The 23,083-nt window shown below is 39.6% G+C and overlaps 2 protein-coding genes across 4 annotated transcripts in view; both read left to right on the top strand.

Moving 5' to 3' along the window:
* Positions 1 to 2,013: 2,013 nt before the first annotated feature.
* LOC115794694 (eomesodermin-like) lies at positions 2,014 to 7,076 on the top strand. Its single transcript, XM_030750327.1, has 7 exons — positions 2,014 to 2,108; positions 3,346 to 4,032; positions 4,183 to 4,337; positions 4,632 to 4,753; positions 5,283 to 5,441; positions 5,782 to 5,843; positions 5,987 to 7,076. The coding sequence occupies exons 2-7, from the start codon at positions 3,506 to 3,508 to the stop codon at positions 6,762 to 6,764; spliced, it is 1,803 nt and encodes a 600-aa protein (XP_030606187.1). The 5' UTR covers positions 2,014 to 2,108; positions 3,346 to 3,505; the 3' UTR covers positions 6,765 to 7,076.
* Positions 7,077 to 7,709: 633 nt separating this feature from the next.
* Positions 7,710 to 23,083, top strand: part of ankib1b (ankyrin repeat and IBR domain containing 1b) — a 35,099-nt gene continuing 19,725 nt past the window's right edge. Inside the window, exons 1-9 of one of the 3 annotated variants that reach the window (XM_030749353.1) lie at positions 7,710 to 7,903; positions 9,850 to 10,134; positions 10,990 to 11,290; positions 12,551 to 12,733; positions 13,453 to 13,570; positions 17,759 to 17,967; positions 20,968 to 21,056; positions 21,196 to 21,340; positions 22,175 to 22,341. In XM_030749353.1, the coding sequence (XP_030605213.1) occupies positions 9,947 to 10,134; positions 10,990 to 11,290; positions 12,551 to 12,733; positions 13,453 to 13,570; positions 17,759 to 17,967; positions 20,968 to 21,056; positions 21,196 to 21,340; positions 22,175 to 22,341 (1,400 nt within the window). In that variant the 5' untranslated portion in view covers positions 7,710 to 7,903; positions 9,850 to 9,946. Of the gene's footprint in view, positions 7,904 to 8,114; positions 8,262 to 8,438; positions 8,810 to 9,849; positions 10,135 to 10,989; positions 11,291 to 12,550; positions 12,734 to 13,452; positions 13,571 to 17,758; positions 17,968 to 20,967; positions 21,057 to 21,195; positions 21,341 to 22,174; positions 22,342 to 23,083 lie in introns of those variants that run through there. The other 2 variants (XM_030749354.1, XM_030749355.1) reach the window with 2 other exon arrangements.

Below are 23,083 nucleotides of genomic sequence, written 5' to 3'. Positions count from 1 at the left end.
GCACCGGCGCGAAATTTCTGATGTCACAAAAGTCACATTTTGGATTGTTTTAATGGCTAATCTACATGTTGAACTCACACCAAAATGCATACCTGCTTCAGCACATGAACATGAAAACACCCTCTCAGAATCAAACACTGCACATCCATCGCCCTCCATAAGTGAAGTTTAAACATCAAAGTATTTAAAGCACACAGAGGCACATTAGAAGATTTTAAAGGCAGGGAATGCCTTTTTTTTGTTTGTTTTAAACAGTCCCTCACATGTCAGTGTGTAAGTCCCTGCACTCTTGGGAAAAATATATTTCGAGAATCTGCCTTCTCGCTTCTGACTCATAGCTTTTACCATAAAAATAGGTGATCATATATGCTGCTGTGTCAGATGGATAGTGTGCTAAATTAAGAAAGAGAAAGTAAATGGGAAGAAAGTTTAATGTCTTTGAAGTTCAGATCACTACAAAGTGGCACTTGAGAATGAGCTTGTTGAAAAAAACACATCCGCTTTATATAAAGATCCTCTAATGCAGGGAGTAATGCGTATTCAGAGTATTTTGTTTTTTAAAAAAAGAAGCTCAATCAAGCCAGTTGGACGGTTGGTGAAGATGGAAACAGTTAGCAGGGGGAAAATACTTTAAGTTCAAAGTAAATTTAGTGCCACTGAAACCTAATGTGAACACCCAAAAAAAAAAAAAAAACCTGTGAATTCTACCTCCATATTCATCAGCTCCTGGAACAGTCAAATCCGCTTATCAGCACAAACAGAAGAAGTGTATTCCGCTGTTTGCTGTTAAAACAGTTTTGATTTGTCCTATTTGATGTGCGGCAAGTTTAGGTGCTTCACTAATCCTCTCACTTTGTCTTTGTCATGTTAACCTCCAGCCAACGAGTGGGCATTTAAGATGTTGAAAGCTGTGCCATAGAAACGGTAATGCAGCATGAGTCAAGATCTGGATCAGATTTTTCCTTTGAGCTTAACTGCAGAAGAAAAAGAAAAAGTCAAAGAGAGGAAACAGTCTTACGTGAGCTTCCCTGAATTTCGTGGCCATTTACTCCTACAAAGGAGACGGTTGAGAAGTAGATTCGTACGTGAATTCCACTGTAAACTTTATTCTCACTTTGCAGATATTTGGAATAAAATGATCTTTGGTTTCAGAGTCACTTAAGTTGAAAGACCTGCACGTCTTTATTTTTTAGCCCAGTTATCACTCAAACACAAGGCAGCAATATCACCCTCTACACTCTGATGCCTGGTAGGCTCCTCACCCTTTGTGCTCATTAGCACATTAGTGCTGATCAAATAGATTATCTGTAGTGTTTTTCATACACACTGCTATTCAGAGAAGAAAATATTCATCATATTCACAGTGGTAAACAGCTTTTTTATAGTCTCACACATTTGCCTGGTTCTCTGAGTTAACAGGACATTTAGCTGCTGTTCTTGGCTGTTGTTGAATTTACACATTTCTTAACTGAAACTTCAGTGTGTGTAGCTTCTAATCTTAAAGCCAAATCCAGATTAGCAACCACTTTCTAAAATCTAGCAGCTGATGCATTTTGTGTCTTTGCCTCTTTGTTTCATAGAGAACAGTGTCTTTATGCAGGTATCAAAATCACTCACATGGTTATAGATATGACTGTAGCATAGTAACTTAGTAAGGCTGCCACAAATCCAGCACTACAGACTTTGCCCTGTTAGGAAGTTTTACACTGCTGATGGCTTTGTTTGAGATTATAAGATGGGAGCAATTCACGGCTGGATTTGGAAGCAGCCTCGCTCTGACACACCTTGGCTGTGATGCTGAGGATCCCCTGCCCCTCCCCTGGTGATCGGAGGGAAATCTGATAAAAGAGGCTGCTCTCTGCGCGTCATGGCCACAAAGAGAGAGCAGCGGTGGAAGCGGGACTGAGACTCTGCGCTCTGATCAGTCCGTCTCCGCATGGCTCCGGTTTTATTTTAAAAGCCGCCGTTCCTCTTTCGCGGACCCAAACGCACCATGGTGCCGGTCACTGCTTTAGGGTCAGCTTCACCGGTTACTGGTGAAGATTGTTTTTAATACTTTTGTGTTTTGACGCTTTTTTTTAATCACGCAGGAGGAACCTGGACGCTTGGTAAGTTTATAAATATATTTTAATATATTTTCAAATGTGACTAATAGGCTACATTTGCAGACTTTTTTTTTATTCTGGTAAAGCATATTATTCATTGAACGGTGTAATACATTAAATAAACAGCTTATTTATTCAGCGTTCAACGAATTAATTCACAGTAAATAAGTTTGTCTAGACCCTGTTTTATTTGCACTTATTTACCCCCTTTATCAATATCGTTTAATTCCGGCTGTTCTTGTTTCTCACATCTGACTGTCTGATCCAAGAAGCATCACAGGTTTCTTCAAACGGAAAAATAATTGACTATTTCTCTTTTTCACATCAGCCATCCCGTTGGGACACAATCTCATCCGAACTGAATGAATGCAAATCCATTACCTCGGAATACTAATAGGATTATTTATTTACAAGAAAAGAAATTACATTTCTTCACAATTTAACTGCTATTTTTATTTATCGAAGAAGTAGGCCTACATTTTTTTTTTTATAAACACGCATGCATACCAACCCAATATATTTTTCTGTAGGTCACCCTTTTACAAATTATATAAATATTCGTTTTCATCGAAAAAATGTAGGTCTGACAAATGTGTCATTTATTTAGTTTTGATCCTGAATACGCCACGAAATTCAAAACTCGTGGGCGAGTTTTCGCTTTAGATTCACGACCACCCCCATAAATCTGTGCCATTACTTCACGTTTGTCATATGATTTACAAGAAATTGGCTCTTACCTCGAAGCGAGTCCCAGCGAGGTTTGAAATATCGCTCCAGTATTTGAAATGACAAGAAGTCCTGAGCTGCTCATTTGCGCTTAGGTGCAGATTTGGTATGATTATAACTGAACTATTGAACTTGTATATTGAATTTATATATTATCACAAATCAAATAAAACACGTAGCCTACAAGGCGTCCTATGATGCATTTGGGCCTAATTGATTAGCTGATTGGGGGTTTTAAAACAGAGGAGGCTAAAAGAAAGAAGAAAAGGCGCTCCTTTGGCAAAGATGACTTGTTTTCAATAAAGTCACTATTTTTGAAGCGACTCCAACGACTGAAATCCACCACTTTAAAAACAGCCTACACGTACTTCACAACCACACCCCGGTACGCCCACAAATATCTCCGGTGTTATGGAGGTCATTTCCTGCAACCGTCTCACTGTGTCTGTGTAGTGGCGACAACTTAAGCTGTATTTGTAACTATTATCTGCTTCTGTCTGTCTCTCTGTCTCAGTTATTCAGACTCCAGTGGATGTTTGCAGGAGAAGTTATTTTTTTTTTGTAGGAGCAGACACCTGAGGGGAAGAAGCACCCCTGAAAGTCAGCAGCATCAGCTGAGCTGAAAGAAAACAAATCAAGGCCTGCGACCAAACCAAGAGACAAGAAAAGTAAAGATGCTCGGGGGTGAAGGAGAGAGCAGTTCATATTCTTCTTCAAAAGACACAACAGAGGAGAGGCGCAAGTCTCCGGCTGTGGAGGGGGATGATCCGATAACTAGCAACAGGTACACGGAGCACGGGATGGGTCCTGACCGGTACTATATCCCGTCCACTATTTCTAAGCAAAGCCCCGAAGCAGTGAATCATTGCTCTTTTATCCCGTACACCCCCAGCGGGGCGGTTTACACCCCGTCCAGTGCTGGGAGGTATCCCTCACCACTCCACTTGGGCTCCGTATTGCCGCCGGCCGGATTTCCCCCCTCAGCCCCCGGGCGCAGTCATATCAGTCCCACTTACCAGCTTGGGCAGAGTCCCGGCTGCATCTACCCTCCATACACCGGCTCGGGCTCCGCTCTCGGCAATATGGCTCTACCCGCCGCCCCCGGCCCAGGGGTGAGAGCCCAGGTTTACCTCTGCAACCGGCCGCTGTGGCTCAAGTTTCACCGGCACCAGACAGAGATGATCATCACCAAGCAGGGCAGGTGAGATGGAAAGTCTACAACGAAGGAGGGGAAACTTTTTCCCTTTGATTTTCTGTTACAACGAGTAAACGTGCCTCAGTGGCTTCTATGTTATTTAGGAAAATATTTATATGAACATCTGTTTCTTTGATTTTTGCCCCGTTTTTGCAGACGGATGTTTCCTTTCCTCAGCTTCAACATAGCTGGTCTCAGTGTGACAGCGCACTATAACGTGTTCGTGGAAGTGGTGCTAGCGGATCCAAACCACTGGAGGTTCCAGGGGGGGAAGTGGGTCACCTGTGGGAAGGCGGACAACAGCAGCCAAGGTACCGAGCAGGGTCGATACTGTTTTTTTGTTGTTGTTGTTTGTTTGTTTTTAAATGGACTTGAATTAAATATTTTCCCTTCAATTAAAAAATGGAATTCAGGCGAATTTAACAGAATTTTACCCCCCCCAAAAAAGACATTTAATTGTAACTGAAAAAGAAAATCACTTTTTTTTTGTAAGCTGCGAATTAAGCTGAGGAGCGCAATTTGAATTCCCTCTTTTCTCATTATTGTTGAATTTGTTTTGGAAATTTGAGTTTTAAATTTAGTAAATATATTTGTCTTCATTTAAGGGAACAAAGTCTATATTCACCCAGAGTCCCCAAACACAGGGGCTCACTGGATGAGACAAGAAATCTCCTTCAGCAAGCTGAAACTCACCAACAACAAAGGGACCAGCCACAATACTTCACAGGTAAGTAAAACCCAAACTATAAATAACTAAGGCCCTCAACCCACACTGAAAACCAAGATAAGTTGCATTAAATGACAAAATAATTTCCATCACACCAAACTTTGATATAAATAGATAGATTTGACTATACATAGATTAGTCTTTTTTTTTTTTTTTTTTTTTTTTTTTTTTTTTTTTTTTTTTTTAATATATATAAGCTGGCACAATTAACAGTTTTATATAATTCAGACTTTAAGAACTAACTTCATTTTTTGTTTTTAATTCATGTTTGGAAGGAAATAAAATTGCTGATTTATTTCTTTAAAATAAAAAAATATAATTCTTAAATAAATCCAAGATACTTGTCTATAGCAGAAGAAGAGCATGGAAAGTAGTGCACCTATAAGGAGTTATATTTCTATAACCCCTTACAGTGATCATCTTCCTTTTTTCTTTTTTTTCTTTTGTTTTATTTTTTGCACAAACGTGATAGTGGAAATTCCTGAGTGCTTAATTTCAAAAATTAACAGTCTGCTGTTTCATGTAATAGATGATTGTTCTGCAGTCCCTGCATAAGTACCAGCCAAGGCTGCACATTGTGGAAGTGACGGAGGATGGGGTGGAAGATCTTAACAGTGACCTTAAGACCCAGTGCTTTACTTTTCCAGAGACTCAGTTTATAGCAGTCACTGCCTACCAGAACACAGATGTAAGTGTGGAAAAACTTCACCTGCTTTGGTGATTTTTGAGGTATAAACTGGTGTTAATAGGTCCTCAGAGCAGTATGCATGCATTATATTTAGATATTTACATACTGCATCTCATGTTTTTTTTGTTGTTGTTGTTGTTGTTTTTTTATCAATTTAGAATATCCATTCATTAAAACTCATTCCGTTGGCATGTGAAGCAATTTCTAACAGTAATCAGCTGCAGTTTTCACATGCATGCCAAGCATGAGGTCTACAGACATACAGTCATGATACTCCTTTATACTTATTGGCTTTTCCATTTCAAAATGTAGCCTGACCTTCACTTGTGCTGTGTTTTAGATCACGCAGTTGAAAATCGATCACAACCCTTTTGCCAAAGGATTCAGAGACAATTATGATTCGTGAGTATTTTACATTGCTTACCAGCTATAAAACGCAGTCTTTTCACAACACACAAATACATCATGCTGTGGGTGCGCCGACTAATTGCGAAAGCACGTTCATGCTGAACTTTTTTGACCTCATGTACCTTTTTATTTTTAAGGATGTACACAGCTCCAGAGAATGATCGCCTTACGCCGTCTCCTACCGACTCTCCCCGTGCCCACCAGATTGTTCCTGGCACCCGCTACGCAATGCAGCCCCTCTTCCAGGATCAGTTTGTCAACAACCTTTCCCAGAATCGCTTCTACAACAGTGAGAGAGCAGTGCCCCAGACTAGCAGCCTCCTCTCACCTCAGACAGAAGATGCAGCATCACAGCGGTGGTTTGTCACCTCAGTGCAGCAAGGTGGAAACAGCAGTAGCACCAGCAACAAGCTAGATCTGACACCCTATGAGGGGGAATATTCAAGTTCTCTGCTTCCTTATGGCATCAAATCACTGCCCATGCCAACTTCTCATGCTCTCAGCTACTACCCAGATTCTCCTTTTACTACAATGTCTGCGGGGTGGGGGTCTAGAGCAGCATACCAAAGAAAAGTCACATCCAGTCTGCCTTGGTCCCCCAGACCCAGCCCCACTGCTAGTTTCCCAGAAGACTCAGAAAAGGTTAAACCACCTATAGAGGAGGAGGCGAATGGTGGTGGAGCCCTGATCAGCTCCTGGACAGATCCGCAGCCATCAGCTCTTTCCTTAGAGAAGTCTGATTCCTATTCTCTGTCCTGCAAAAGAAGGCGTCTGTCTCTTAATGGTCCAAGCATGGAGGACTCCCCCAGCAACACCAAGTGTGAGGTCTCTGTTCCCACCAACAATAGCTACAGCAAGGAAGTTCCCCCATCCAAAAGCATGGCCGCTTACTATCCATTTTACACAAACCCTTAAACAAGGTTCTTTATCTGCCACCATGAGTAAGAAATATCATTTTAGCTCTTTTTTTGTTGTGAGAGCAGTGATGAATGTTTTTTTTTTTCTCTTTTTTTTGTAGCAAGACACAAAACGTGATGATGAAAAACAATGGCATTATAATTCAAGAGATGCATGTGGCATCCATCTTAAGATGTAGGTGTTTTGCCTTTCTTGGACTATACATACATATATATATATATTTTTAACATCCCTTTTATGTACCTCTGTATTTTAAATTTACAAAGTGCCAAAGCATTTGTTCAAGGTGCCCCAGTTTTTTTAAACTGTATTCTGTTTAATTGTTGCCTACATTTATGTATCTACTCTTACACTGAGATTAAGCAATGTGTTTACAGATTATATATTGAAGGCCTGTTCATATGAAATGTGTGCACTCTTAAATATATGAGAACAATACGCTGTATATACCTTAATTGCAAAGTTCAGCTATTTGATAATAAAAGGCACACATGTGAGTTTTGATGTGGTTATTTCAAGTAAATGGAGTCCTGTTTAAATACGTGGTACCCTGTATATCATGGGCTAATCTGTATACTTAAATACTTTTATTTGCTATAGGTTGTGGATGCAAATGGGGAAGACTGTTTGTTTGCAATTACTCACGAGTTGTATGTAGGTGCTTAAAACGAAGAACCGCGCCGCGCAGCTGTGTGATTTTCTGCAGACTTTGTCGCACTCTAGTGGTCTTTTTTTTGCAATGGCAGCTTCAACAAATTCACAACTTGTTGAGTACTTATCTTACCTATTTCCGGCTTTATAAAGGCAAAAATGGCTGTGACTTCTAAAGGTTAAAAACATCTACTAGGTTGAAATTAATAATCAAGAAGGAGCCATCAGTTAGGCTTTAAAAAATTAGCAAGCCACAGCTTTCCCCGCCTGTTTTGGGGGTTATTTTGAAACCTGGCAACCCGAGTATCAGCCACCAGGAGCCAGTAGAGGGAACGGAGAGTTGATAGGGGCAACAACACAGCTCAGAGCTTACATTGTTTATATAGGTTTGTCCCACATATAACGGGAAAAGTCTTTGCTTTAGGGCTTGCGACTGACAATTCACTCACAGGGCCGGGGCTACAACAAGAGGCTGCATAATCAGTGTAAGTCGAAATACTTGTTATTCATTGTTTGCGGAGTTTTTCCAACTGTGCTAGCTAGCAGCGAGGCTAGCACGTTAGCTCAACCGCTAGCGTGTTCACTGACGTTGGTCAACGCAGATGCTAGCGTCATGATGTTTTTTGTTTTTGAATATTATATAGCTAGCAGACCAGCGCTGTGTTTTTGTCAGTATCACTGGCACTGTCCACAAACGGAATGCTTTGCAGTTGACTCTTTCCAAGGTTGGCGGTTGGCAGATCGGTTTTATTTTTAACCAGCAGCGTAACAAAGCGTTATCGAGGTCTCTTCATTAACGCAACACAATACGCTGTCCTCGGTTTTTTTCTGCTAGCGAAAATGGTAAACACCACACGACATGGGTAAAGGCCTGCATGAAGGAGTTTAGTGACATGTGGCCGCTACGCAGGATAACGGTTTAATTTTTCTTATGTTAACGCTTGTTGTTGCTGCAAGCTTTTAGTTAGACGTGGTTGGTTGAACATGTAACGGGGGATTGTCGTTAAATGTTATAAGATAGGTTAATCCCTTAGTTACTCATTTAGAGAGCAAGATCATTGAGTAGTATGTGTCACTAGCTATGAGATTATATAACGGTTCAAAGATCAGGTGTTTTGTTTTTTAACCAAGGTGGGACACTGTTTGGCTTGCCTTGTGATGGTGTGTGGCCACTGGGGTAATCACATGGCACACTTATTTGATCTAAGGCTGCAATGTTTACATGATGCATTGTGTTAATTAAATGTAAGGAAATGATGGCAGGAGATGACTTCATATGTTAAAATGGTCTATATTAACACACGAAAATGTACACAGTATTTATCAAGTGAATAAACAAGTCATTCATATTGATTGGCTAATCAAAGAGAGGGAGGAGAACACGAAGGAAGGTATGTAGTACCTATTTCTTTTCCACTTATCCTTTCCACCAGATTTTTCTGAAGAGTGAAAAATATATTGCTACTCTGACTGATGAATAGGTGACCACAGCCTGACTTTGGAAATCCTTGGGTTACCACAAGGAACACATTTTCCCAGAAAACTACCAAAGTTTCATTCTTATCATCCATACTCAGATGGACTGATTAGACAAGTGTGTCAGCCTTTTACACAGTCTTGACTCTGTTTGTATAAACTGTGTAAGTAGTTAACAGTTCTACAAAAACCACTTATCATTTCCTTTGCTGTGCTTTCTAACCAGTTTGGTATTAGTGGGAGATTGAGGTTTTTGGTGAGCATTCATTTCTTCCATTGCACGCATTGTTCATAAAGATTAATACAGTGGTGAGAATTTTAGTATCGTGAAGTTGAATGCTTATTTTTATAAAGAAAATTATGTCGTGTCTGCATTTGGTGTGTGCTGCAGCTCACCAAAAATACAGAAAGGTATCACATTGCCCCAACGGCTGTGACCATATGGTGCCCTGGTGGAAGCGGAAAGTGGACTTGCTGTGTGCTATTCTTCAGTCGAGGATATCTTGCTTCATAATGAGCCCTGGCCTCAGTGGGATGAGTAGCATTGGCACAGAGAGGCGGAAACTCCTGGTGATGCCAGAGGAAACCTTGTCCATCTCTGTGTGGGCTTTGTTCTCACTATGTTTAGGTACTCAAAACAAAAAATAAAAAATAAAAAGCGAGACTGAGGGTTTACAGTGCAGTGGTGATGCTGACACAGAAGCTTGTGGCAGAGCAGCCTGAGCACCCTTGAAGAGTGAATTTTTGTTTTTGTGACCAGAGGGAGTGGAAGTCATTTATACCAAAAGAGGCAAAGCTGCTTTTCCTGAAACTGTGGTGAAAATATTTTTTGGTTTATTGGGAGAATCTTGACACTTGTATCACTGACGAACCTGTTGACCATTTTCTTGCTAGAAGAGCTTTATTAGGCTCAGGGATGAAGGATTTTAACTCCAGTTTTTCTTGTTTTCATTAGGACATGCAGTATGCTGGCTTATTGGACTTGAACAGGTGGAAGACGACTTAAGAGGCTGCTGTGTCAGTCAGAGCTCGGACCCGCGGTAGGGGACAAAATGGGGAACACAGCAACCAAGTTCCGTAAGACTCTCATCAATGGAGATGAGGTGCTGGCCTGCCAACTCTATGAGAGCAACCCGCAGTTCAAGGAGGCTCTAGATCCCAACTCTACATATGGAGAGTCCTATCAGCACAACACTCCACTGCACTATGCTGCCCGGCACGCCATGACACGCCTACTCAGGTTAGGATGTGGCCCAGATAAAATCAAATAAGCAAGTAGACATAATGTACACTTTAATTTTTATTTTTGGGTGCTGTCAGTGAGGGGTCATTGTTACATTTACAGGGGCTGATGAATGAGGGGCTCTTAGGTGGTTCTTTAGTTTCATGTCAAGTGTTCCTTAAGCACCTGACTTTTTTTTTTTTTTTTATTGCTCAGTGGCAGCTTATTCCATCTATTCACTTTTGCTGTATTGTAAGATTAAGTTTTTTTTTCCATGTTTTTTCTCTATATGTCTCTGTCCCATCTGTCTCTCCACATAGCCATCTGTTAGCAGCTCTCAGGAATGCAACATGCTGAGCTGGAATTGAATGACGTTCCAAGAGCTTCCTATCTTACAAGCTAACAGCCCCGACTGCACTTGTTTTTATCAAAACTCCAGCCTGGTTCTTAAAAAGGAAAAAAAAAAAAAAAACTCCTTAAAATGACAACAGTTAAAGTCATGTAACTTCTTGCACGGATATAATTCTTACTATATTCTTATTATATTAATAAGCATATATTATATATTCTTATTATAGTTTCTAGTTTTCACAAAAACAGTAAAAATGTAAAACTTATGAGTAATTTAGAAAATAGAATAGAAAAAAGTTGCAATGTGCAGTTTTATACAGGCGCAGTGTGCTGCTTACACTAAAAGCTACATGCATTGTGCATAATCAGGCTTTCGTGTACTTTTTTGGGAGGTCCCCCCCTCAAATGCACATTTACTTTCTTAACCATCACTGAAGTAAGAATTTGCTGTCTGTTGCCACTATCCCCACAAAAGCCAAAACACTGAGATCAACTGTCTTGTCATGTCATTATTCTTTTTAGGTCTTTCCTCCTAAGCAAAGATGGCAATCCTAACAAGCGTAATGTGCACAATGAGACATCTCTGCACCTTCTCTGCATGGGGCCTCAGATCCTGACTTCAGAGGGGGCTTTGCATCCACGGATCTCGAGACCACATGAAGATGAACAGCGACGGGCAGAATGTCTACAACTCGTGTTGGCATGGACTGGAGCTAAGCTGGATCACGGAGAGTATGAGAGGGCTGATATCAATGCCACTGACAACAAGAAAAACACCTGCCTACACTATGCTGCTGCCTCAGGCATGAAGACTTGTGTTGAGGTGAGATTGGAAACAATTCTGCACATTTTTTGGGCTACTGTACATTTTCCTAATTGTGACCTTTTTACATTAAGATCAAAGGCTCCATAGATGTAAACTGACCACTTTTATTAAGACAAGGACATAGAGTATATGAGTGGACAGATAATAAGAGGCCAGAGTAACTCTGATGTTCACACACATTATTCAGTGTCTGTTCTTTTGTGTAATGAATATTTGTACAATAGATCCTTGAGTGTGGCCTTATGTTAGAGCCAGTCGTGACCCTGGGTAAGGAACTATTTGCATGCTCTCAATCGCACAACCCTGGTGAGTTTTTGGATGACGCTGTGCAACACGGTACATCTTTAATTATCTACTGGATAGAATAGTCAAATCGACTAAGTCTGACTTCATTGTCACTGCATATAATCGAACAACATTATGAATGCTGCTCTCAAATTGTGCTTCAAGAGAGGCAAACAGCCACTAGTTGTGAAAGAATTTCTGTACAGTATGAACAGAATCAGATGGAGTAAACTACAGCTGCTACTAATTTCAGATGATCACATTTCTGTACACTGTAATTTCTTTAGATGAGTTCTCATTATGTAAATTTTATTTTTTATTTTATTTATTTTAATTTCCCCCCAGAAGCCATACAGTTTATAACACCATGCTATTTGCACTATGTGCACAACATAATGTCAAGGCTTCAATGCAGACAGGTATGTTTGACAGAGGTGTCAAGAAATGACACTTACAAATGGTTTAAAAACTAGAAACAAGCACAGAAAGTTACCAAGAGAAGCTACCACTCTGAAATGACACATTTATAAACATGCACTGTGTTGACGTGTATGTTTTTCTTGTGCGGCGCTCAATCTTACCTGAGCTCCTTTAACTGGCACTTAATCATCAAAACTGAAAAAATAGAGAGCAAAATAAAGTGGATATTCATGATTAAGTGAACCATTTTTCAGTTTTCTTGAAGTAGGTAAGTTGTTGCTATTTTTGCTTTTGCTAGAAGCACCAAGTGCCTTTATGAAACTGAAATCATTGTAGTAGTCTGTATCAGAATAATTGTGATTACCATTTTTGCCATAATTGTGGAGGCTTTCCTCTGACTACTGTTACAGAGTTAGTGGTACTCCAGTGTGTTAGTATTTGAAGGTGGTTTGCAGCTACATATATAGTCAGTGAGGTTTGGTGTCTGTTCTTGAATGCAGCATGTGTTCCATTGTTCAATGCCAAATATTCCTCTTGTTTTCTCCTGCTCAGATGCTGGTGCAGAGAGAGGCGGACTTGTTTGCGGAGAATGAAAACCGCGAGACTCCTTGTGACTGTGCAGAGAAGCAGCACCACAAGGAGTTGGCCCTGCGCCTGGAGTCGCAGATGGTCTTCTCTCTTGCCCCTGAGGCAGAGGGTATCGAGGCAGAATATGCAGCCCTAGATCGAAGAGAGGTACAGTATAACACACCAACAGGCAGAGAGTCTATAGCTTTCAGTTTGTCACCCTCAGCCGGCGTGGTTTACAACATTATTAGAACCAAACTTTAGTCCACAGCATGGTGTTTAAAAAAAAATCCAACAAAGCAGTCATTTGATTGTTGTTGCTGAATTAGGTGAAACTCTTGAGTGAGCTACCCTGGATACCCTAGCCTGGCAACTCCCACACAGTTGCTGTATTATAACGTTTGCTTTGTCCTGACAACCCTTAAGCTACATAAGTAAGGATCAGAAACGACTCATGATGGTAACTTGCTTTTTGGAACAATGCGCTGGTTGACTATATTTCAGTGTTTACATTTTAAGTCACATTCTTCACTTGGGACACAAACAGACTTGCACAAATTGCACACACAAAACAGTCCAGCTTAAAGCATATGATCATCGTCATCAGTTTGTTAGTTCACTGGGTCCGGCTAAGTCATGTGTCAGCAGTCATTTATATTTCATGTTTTTGTAGTGCTTATTTTCTCTTCTCCTTTTTTGCACCATCTTTCTTTTCCCACCCCGATTTCTCCCCTCACCCTCTTCCCCCAATCCTGCCCTTTGTTGTGCCCTCGTCTCTTTCTTTACTTTCCCCTGACAACCTGTCCTGTTGGTGGTGTTTTTTTTCCCCTCCTTACCTTTTGTCCTTACCTTTCCTTCCTTATGTTCTTGTCAACCCTTTTCTGTAGTTGTACGAGGGTCTGCGGCCACAGGATCTACGGAAGCTGAAGGACATGCTGATAGTGGAGACAGCTGACATGCTGCAAGCTCCTCTTTTCACTGCAGAAGCACTGCTACGTGCCCACGGTACTGTTAAAAAAACACAGTACTGCTTGTCCTGTTAATTGTTTGGACTAGTAATGTCCTGATAGCTTATTAGCTAAACATAGTAGCTAGAACAGAGTAGTTAAACAAATTTTAATCAAGATCAATATCAATTTTAATTTTAATTTATCTTTACATATATTATTTTGGCAGGGAAAGATTTGATGCAGTGCTTAGATTTAATTTAACACCACAAAAATATTTTTCAATCATTTATTCAACCAAAAAGATATATAAATTGATATAATATTCTTTAGTGGACAAGGTAAGTAAGCTCTTGGCCATGATGTTTTGCGTAATTGTTCACCAGTCTCAGATACTGGTTTACTTAAAACCCCACCCTAATATTTCCAACTTCATGCTTTACCGTTATTATCAGGTTCTTTTTCTGGAAAGCTGTCTTTGGTTACTTAAATATGTCTACTGTTACCAAACTATTTTTATTGATATATCCGGAGCACAAAAGTGCTGGTCTTATCACACTGTAGCTTTGGGCTAATGTTCTTTATGGATGACAAAGGCTTTTTTTTGTGGCACATCTGCATTATTGCAGTTCCGATCTGTGCTGCATCTGATTGTAAATGAATGCACTTTGACACTAATAGTGAGAAATGGTTGAAGATCCTTTGATGAAATTTTGGGGTATTTGGAGAGTTCTTTTTATGTTGTTCTGTTTGAGCTTAATTTGCTGGTGTGAGCAGTCTGGTACAAACTGTCTGGTTGTTTTATACAGTCGAATGATTGATCTTGAGAATAACTTCACAAATTTTTTTTTAAATTTCTTAAACATCCTCAGGCTTTTCCTGAAGACCTTAGACCTTAGCACGATGACACTACATGATTTAATAGGTTGTAACACCAGACCAAAAAAGCTTTAAATAAGAAAAGGTTCTACTGGTCACTCCCTAAGGAGGTTCTATATATTGGCACCTGATCTGAAACCCTGATTCTAATGTTACGGATGTGATGCTGGAAAAAATGTATAAAGGTGTGGTTATCTTACTAATATAAATATGCAATATGCTTAAAGAATTTGACTTGTTTTATCACTGGAGACAGTCATACATGCTCTAAATGTAACTTTAGTCATTGTGTACTTTCCAACAAACAGTTTGAGAAAAACCACTGCTGAGTTACTCTTGCCTGATTTACTGTAAATAGGATGAAGTCACACACAACATGGACTATGGATTTTTATGCAAAGTCCTTGGCTTTTCTAGTTGAAACAGTGGTGTGTTGTAGAGAATATGTCCTCCTGAATTTTTCTGAATTACTTCACTCTTCACTCGCATATGTGGCAGCACGGTGGTTAGCGCTGCTGCCTCATAGCAAGAAGGTGCTGGGTTCAAATCTACCATCTGGCCGGGGCCTTTCTGTGTGGAGTTTGCATGTTGTCCCTGTGTCTGCGAGGGTGCTCACCGGGTACTCTGGTTTCCTCCCACAGTCCAAAAACATGCAGTTAGTGGGGTTAGGTTAATTGGTGATTCTGAATTATCCATAGATGTGAATGGTTGTCTGTCTCTCTGTGTTAGCCCTGTGACAGGCTACCCCCCCAAGAAAATGGATGGATGCACTTCACTCTTATAACTTAAGCTTGGCCAAGTACTGAATAAATGTGTCTGTTTTTTATTTGACTTGTAGTTTTAACCCACCAGTTGTGAAACCTGCTTCCTTTACAGCTAGATAGAAGATAGTGTTTGAAAAACTTTCACTGTTTAAAATGTGGTTTGATTTGAGGCTTTTTAAACTGTTACTTCAGATAACTTGGCAAAAATGTTTGTATATGACTTCACCACCTCCTTTTCTAATTAAATGGGTTTAGTGGCTGTCTGTCGAGCTGTGTGCTACATATGAGACACACTTTTGGAGCTTAGAGGCAAGAGATTGACCCCTGAATGGTGCTATATTTATTCAGTTTTATCATGGGAATTCTGAAACATTTCTGGTAATGTCCTGGAGAAGGGTTTACTGCACTTGCATGTCATTTATTGCTTGTGAGAAAACTAAATTTCCACAATTTATTAACTTCTATGTTTCCAAATTAGCCCATATTCAGAGTTCTCTTATCTTTTTCTTGTTGCTCGTCCATCTTTCTTTGCTCCTGACAATTTCCCAGCTCATTTTTGATATTTAAGACTAAATGTGAAGACTTCACTTTCAGACTCTGGTCAGTGGCCAGAGGTGTCAAGATAGGGCCATACACATTGATTAGTTTTAATTGAATGGCGCTAGATTGGGATGGAGGTTGTTGCGACATTCATTATCTAAAGGAGGCCATTTAGAGTGTTAGGCTTTTGATTGGTGGCGAAACTTGTCTTGAGGCTGATAATGGCCTAATTGCACAGTTGACCTGGTCATGTTCCTTATTTTAGGAGGGGCGACTATTTGGACTCAGGCGCAGTCCACAAGTCATCCAATATTTATACTGAGAGCCTCTCAAACCTGTTGGTGTCCTGATGTGAGATTGAAGAGCTATTCTGAAACAGAAAACCAGATGGCAGCAGGTCTTTGTTGTTGGCAGTTTAAAAGACTTCAATGCTAGAGGCTACTGGAGTGTGATTTCTGTTGAAAATTCTCACATATATAAAATGGGATACATGTCTATTTTAGGCCTGATCATAAACTGTTGTAAAATGTTATTACAAATTGCTCACAAAATGTTTTTTTAATCAGCTCTCTAGATCAAAGCTGCTGTTTTACTGCTGTGTAACTAGGTCTGCTCAACATCAACTGGAAAGTCTTTTTTTATGTCCTACTTAATTTTTTTTAAACTACCTCTTTTTTTTTTTCTTTTCTTTTCTTTTTTTTGATAAGCACTGGCATTTTACTGCATTGTGCATTTCTTATTTTTCCCTTGACAACTCTGTGTTCATAGCTGCTAGTGGGGAAAAAAAAAAGAGACTTTCTTTATCTTCCATTTTGTGCTTCGTGGAAAGTGGGTTCTGTGGATTGATGCCGGACTCTGTGCTGTAGCTGGCAGGCTTTGAGCTCTTCAGAGCAGATCGCCACATTGAATTTTTTTGGCAAGAGGAAAGGTTGTAGAATCTGTTTTCACACTAACAACAGCCGGTACAATGATTAAACATCACTGTTCTCCAGATCTGAAATCTTTCCACTGTGAGTTCACCTCAGTTTTTTAATTGTCTATATTCACATTCCACTGCCACCAGCATACATGCAGATGCTGTATATGGAGTGGAAAAACCTGAACTCTATAGTTGTTGTCCTTAAACACTGGGTAATATCACTTACGAACTCCCCAAAGGAAGACCGTTTACTAAGTGCCTTACCAGAATCCCCATTACACTACAGTAAGCAATCTCATCTGCCTCATTGTCACCTGTGCTTTCACTGGTTACTCTGACCAGGTCATGGTCCACCGGATTCCTGCATGAGGCAGCAATTCTTTCCTGCTAATGCTGTCATTTTGTCACTTTTATATCAACTTTCCTCCATTCAACCATCCCCTCAACACTGAAGGAATGAGCTACAGTAGTTGTGAAATATGTACCGTGCTCGAAATTAGACATTACATCAAGCAACATATAATGGATTTCCAAATTGTAGCTTATAAACTGTGAGCCCGTGGGACAGCTCACCTTTCTGAAATGAAATACACAGTGTAATTTGCTCTTAGATCTTGAGCGATCCTGTGTCAGGTTCAGGAATAATTTATTGTAAGTAATTAAGTTATCGCTGTTGCATCACATGCATAAATGCACACAGCTTTTAAGAAGCTCATTGATTCTGCTGCTGTCTGATGTTTCAGTTATGTAAATAAACTCAGAAAAAACTTTTATGAGACAGATGGAAGCAGAAAATTAACTGCAGATCCTTGCTACAATTTTGTTTAAATTAAATGCGGGATCATCACAAACTTCATATTCGACAGCAGGCAGCAAAGTAAGTTAGGAAAACTTGTCTGACTCCCTGTCCATTAGTACGAATTCCTCTGAAGCCTGCATTATTTCCCCTTTACGCTTTCTCTGTATACCAACATCTGCACCCCCAGTCAGCAGTCTGTTTATTAGGACCAAAAAATCATGCCGCAAGGACAGTTTCATCCTGTATCTAGCTTTTTATACTAAAATAATTTGCTTCAAAGACATTTTGAAGCAAGATATTTCTCTTTTAATATATTCCTCTATAATGACTGTGTTTGTGCACCAGATTGGGACAGAGAGAAGCTCTTAGAGGCCTGGATGGCCAATGCAGAGGAGTGCTGCCAGCGCTCAGGTGTGCAAATGCCCAACCCACCCCCAAGTGGTTACAATACGTGGGATACCTTGCCTTCTCCCCGGACACCAAGGACCACCCGCTCCTCCATCACCTCCCCAGACCAGATCAGCCTCATGCCTGCCGATGATGATTCTTCTCTGGTAAGAGACGAACCCTCTAACCAAGAAAGAGGTCTAACTATATTTGTATTCATACCGATAAATTAGGTATGGAATGCCAACTGTTTAGCACAACCTGTTATCCAGACTTGCATTGCACTTGTTTTGTCCATCAGATACACCATTCAGAGTAGCCTGTAAAACTGGGCTGACACTCTGAAATTTCTACAATTCTTGTACCGTGCTTTAATGTAAACTACACATTCTAATCGTTATAATAAATTCTAATAAACTTTATCAAAGCAAAATATCACACACTAAATTTTGCTTACTGTTACACCCCTAATTAATAAAGCTGGACAAATGAATTGATAATGTGGACATGATGTAGCTAAATAAACCACTAAATTAGGGTTGAAATCCACTTGAAACAGACCCTCAGCCAAGCTTCGAACCCCGGTAATATTTTCAAGTTTTCTTTTTTTGTTTGTTTGTTTAAAAGATTGTGACAGCTCTAGATTGATAGATGAAGCTCAGTAAGTGAGAACGTAGTTTTAGTCGCCGTTTAACTGTACTTATTGATGAAGAACCATTAAATGAATTAAGACCACAGATAGCCGCTACATGGTTTTCTGACCAAGCAGCTGCTACAGCAGCAGCAGGGGATAGCTTGAAGTGATGGAGGTACATAGATCAACTGGCAGAGTACTCATAAAATTTGTATACCAATGTATATTTGAATAAAAGTCCTATAGCGGCCAAGATTTCCTGAAGTGTTGCAGCTGAAGTCTTTAAAATTTTACTGTCACAGGTGCCCTGCATAATTATTCACTCTTAAGCCATTAGTATTAACACCAGTGGTCTCTCTTGCTAACGTAAACAAAATAAGCAAAAGCACAAAACAGAAATTAATTTTTCTCTTGTGATGACCAGCGTTTTGTCAGTCATTATGTATGCAAGTCCTGAATAAAATGGAATATTACATTATTATGGGTGGCTGGATTATCTCAAATGTGTTGATGTAACATAAGATACAACATCCTTCATGTTGTGATCTCCTTCTGTATGAAACATGATTGACTGTTGCATGAATTTGTATATTTTATTACAGCTTTAAACTGGCTGTGGTACGTTTAGGCACAGCTGCATACACGCGTTACTTATTGTCTTATTGTTTTCATTTTCTTACTGCAGGTCGATGCCCATCTTTGGTTTTAAACAAACTAAGAATGATTGGAAAGTTTTTGATGCACTTACAGAAGGCAAATGAGTTACCATCAACTGTAGTTACTAGAGACGCACACACCGCACTGAAATGAAATAGGGGGTGCATAAATTTGGGTGCTATTAACCTCCACCCCCCGGCTTTTTGGGTGAGGTGGTAAGGGAGATAGGGGGCAATGATAGGTGAGTCACTGTAGATAATTATTTTGTCAGCTTTCAACAGCTACACCTCCTACAACATTAAAGTGTGCACTGCAAGCTTCATGGGAAGTGTGTTTTCTGCCACTGTGTTTACAGAGCCTGCGGTGAGGGAGAGGAACCTTATTGACCCCCTTGCTGTGAGAGGGATTACAAACTTCCTGTCTAATTGCCTGCCTGTTATCCTGATCTAGTCTGGGATTTCCCAGTAATTATAAAACATGTTTGGAAATTGTCTTCTTTGTGAGCAAAAAGTAATATGTCCTGCACCAAAATCAAGTTTACTAGGCCAATAGTCTTTATTTTATTACTGTTTATTACAGTTTATTACCAACTCATTTCAGAGACTGATGATGCTTTCTAAATATCAGGGTGTGTGAGGACAGCAGAATAGAAAGGCGAGGTTGGTTATGACCTTTGGCACTTGGCCTAAGGATAAGTGTTTAGACTTTATGCTTTGTTTGCAAAATTGGGAATTGAGACAACAGAGCAGTGTTAGAAATGCTTACTCCAGACTTTGTATTGCTTTGTGATACACTAAGGCTTCCTTGTAAGAAAACAGCATTTTCTTGGTTGTTAAATTCATTTCAAATTCTATATACAGTAATGACTTTTAAACTTGTAAAATTATGGCACCTGTAGGGAGAATCAGAGTGTTTTTTCTTTTTTGACAGTTTCTGAAAAGCTTAAAGACTGCTATGGATGAATGAACTTATCCATTGGCGATGTCTGTTGATATATAATAGCTAAAGCTGACACACTTTATTAATCTATAAATCAAGGCTGTCAGCTTTAACTGTTATCCATCAAGGGTTTACTTAAAACCCTTAAAAAACAACCTCAGGATTGAAACATCAAAGATATGAACATGTCAGACAAACGTCTGAGGGTATCTTAAGCTGAGCGTCTGAAAAGACATAATTGAACTGCCTTGTGCCAATCGACCGAGTGTACTCAAAGGCCCATTTAAAGGTTAGAGTTGATTATCACATTCAGCTCTTTCACAGATCAATACTTGCATTGTTGTACGCTGTTGAAGTACACTGCCTTCTTTATGCCTTTTGTGGGGGTCAGTCTTTCACTGTAACAAGGCCTGCGTATTTGACTGTGTGTTTTGTCCTCGTTTGTTTGTGGCTCAACTTTCTGTGGGTATCTGAAAAATAAATCTGATAATAGCAAAATGAATGAGCCAAATGCTTAGGAGAGGTCATAACCTTGGCACAATGGCTTCTCATAAACTTGGGGACACTATTGTGAGTAATTGCACACACACTAACATATCAGCTCAATAAGGGCTTAACCTCCCACCTCTGGGACGTCATCTCACGTTTCAATCAGCCTACCAGTACTCACAATATCGTGAGAATATACCTGCATCAGCACATTCTCAAAGTGGCGTTTCAAGCAAAAACTCAGTGACTTTTTCAAAGGCTGTGAACGTTGGTGTGGTTATGTAAACGAACAGAACAAAGCAGGAATATAACACAGGAGCCTTTTGAAATTGTACCAGTTTTTTTCTTTTCTTGTTTTGTTTTTTACTGATTAAAGCTGGCTTTACAATTTAGACAGAATGCATTATTATGTTTGATTAATATTCTACTTTATGTTTATATCTCACAGTGTGGCATCTGCATGTCTTCCGTCTCTGTCTTTGAGGAACCTGTTGACATGCCCTGTGGTCATGACTTCTGTAGAGCATGTTGGGAAGGGTAAGTCATATTTTGGTATGGCCTGAGGATTCTGCAGATTTGCTTGGGGTGTCTGTAATATGCATACACAGATTTTCTTCAGTGTTTTTGTTCTTTGCATACCTCATTGCTGTCTGTGTTTATATGAATGCTTTCTAAGGTTTCTAAATTTAAAAATCCAAGAAGGAGAAGCCCACAACATTTTCTGCCCAGCCTTTGACTGCTACCAGCTAGTACCAGTGGAAGTCATAGAGAGTGTGGTCTCCAGAGAGATGGACAAGCGCTACCTCCAGTTTGACATCAAGGTAGTGATGAAAAACAGAAATGAATTGAAATGAATGGAGCCTTGAGCCTCATGTGTAGCGTGTTCAAACAATATAGTCAGTGATTAAAAAGATGACTGTGGCATTGCATTTTTTTTTAAAGATAATACTTTTACTCGAAATGAAAAATGAAATGAAATGGTCTTTACTTGAAACAAGGACATTTTTTTCAATTCACAAATTGCCCAGTATTACAACCAACCACAAATATCATTCATTTCATTTCAACATATTTTATTGTAAGGTATGTCTCTTTTATTCAGTTCACAGTTATAATTATATATTGGCATTTTATAAAATAAGTAATTTCCAGGCACTTAACAAAATAAGGTCAACTCACAATACTCTAGAGAGAAATAATAACCTTTCCCTGGGACAGAGGATGTAGTGAGGCTAGCAGCCACAAGCCCAGGTATGATGCTTTTGTGCCAGGGACTCCTGCATAAAACAGGAAACAGAAAACAGAGGAGAAGGCACAAAGTATACAGAAGTTTAACAGAAGTATAACCTGATTTGTTTTTTTTTTTTGTTGTTTTTTTTAAACAAATTACCAGGCTTTTTATTTGAAAAAGGAACAAAAACCCTTTTTTTGAGTTATACAGGCTGTTTTTATTTATTTTGTGGTCAAGAAAGTATTCCTCACATATAGGGCAGCTTTTAGATGGTCTCAAATCACAACAGATTTTAAAATGACTATTTTTTAAAATTAAAGTTTCTAACTAGCATATATTAGTGTCAGCTTCATTAAATACAGCTCAATAAAGCAATCTTTAAACTTCGGGCTGATTTCAATCACCTTGACTACTTCTGTTGAAGGCGTTTGTAGAAAACAATCCAGCAATCCGCTGGTGTCCAGAGGCGGGGTGTGAAAGAGCAGTACGCCTGAGCACCCAGGGCCCTGGAACCTCCACCTCGGATCCCCTAAGCTTTCCTCTGCTTCGGGCCCCTGCTGTAGATTGTGGCAAGGGCCACCTCTTCTGCTGGTCAGTATTCAGTGCTGCATCATACACAAAAATGTACATTTCTGTATGTGTATGATTTGTTTTTGCTTTTCAAAACTCCAGTTGTCCCAAAGAAGCAGTAATGATTGAGGTAATAGAAAAAATGTTGTTTGGCAGATATTTTGGATCTTTTGTTCCAGTTGATTAAAAGTTAGATAGGCAGTCTGTATAGGATAGATTTCACAGTAGCATCGCAAACATGTGTTTATCTATTTTTGTTTTTCTAAACATAAACATAGATACCTCAACACACCTGATGTCATGTGCCTTCTCAAAATGGCTAGCAGGTTCACTTAAGAGTTTAGTTGAGAGTATGTGGTAATGGAAATGAAATTAGTACAGGTATTCAGGTGAAAGGCAGTCATGGTTAGTTGATGGTAGTCCTTTAAAAATGATGTAAAACTCATGAACCATACTTGTTGTTCATTTTTGGTAATTTTATGTACATTTGCAAGAAAAAGATAGTGGGGTGGACTAGTTGGAATAAAGGGATGAAATAACAGCATGTACATGTTTTGGAGGTGCAGGTTACAATTACTGATGAAAGATTTTATGTGTGAATGGTCGCTTATAAAGAAAAGCTACAAAGACTGTGAATACATTTCTAAAGAGCTGGGTGTTCACAAATCCAAAATAAGGCAAATAGTGTACAAAAAAAGTCAATTCAGGACTGTTGCTACTCTCCCTAGGAGAGGGTGTCCTGCAAAAGTCAAACCAAGAGGAT

Source organism: Archocentrus centrarchus, chromosome 16, assembly GCF_007364275.1.
Source record: "Archocentrus centrarchus isolate MPI-CPG fArcCen1 chromosome 16, fArcCen1, whole genome shotgun sequence".
NCBI lineage: Eukaryota > Metazoa > Chordata > Actinopteri > Cichliformes > Cichlidae > Archocentrus > Archocentrus centrarchus.
This window is presented reverse-complemented; position numbering and strand designations above follow the sequence as displayed.

Bases quoted from the DNA above. Each gene is read 5' to 3' on its own strand.
- LOC115794694 (XM_030750327.1), top strand. From the start codon at position 3,506: ATGCTCGGGGGTGAAGGAGAGAGCAGTTCATATTCTTCTTCAAAAGAC. The intron at 4,754-5,282 runs GTAAGTAAAACC...TTCATGTAATAG, and splicing joins CCAGCCACAATACTTCACAG to ATGATTGTTCTGCAGTCCCT. The intron at 5,442-5,781 runs GTAAGTGTGGAA...GCTGTGTTTTAG, and splicing joins CTGCCTACCAGAACACAGAT to ATCACGCAGTTGAAAATCGA.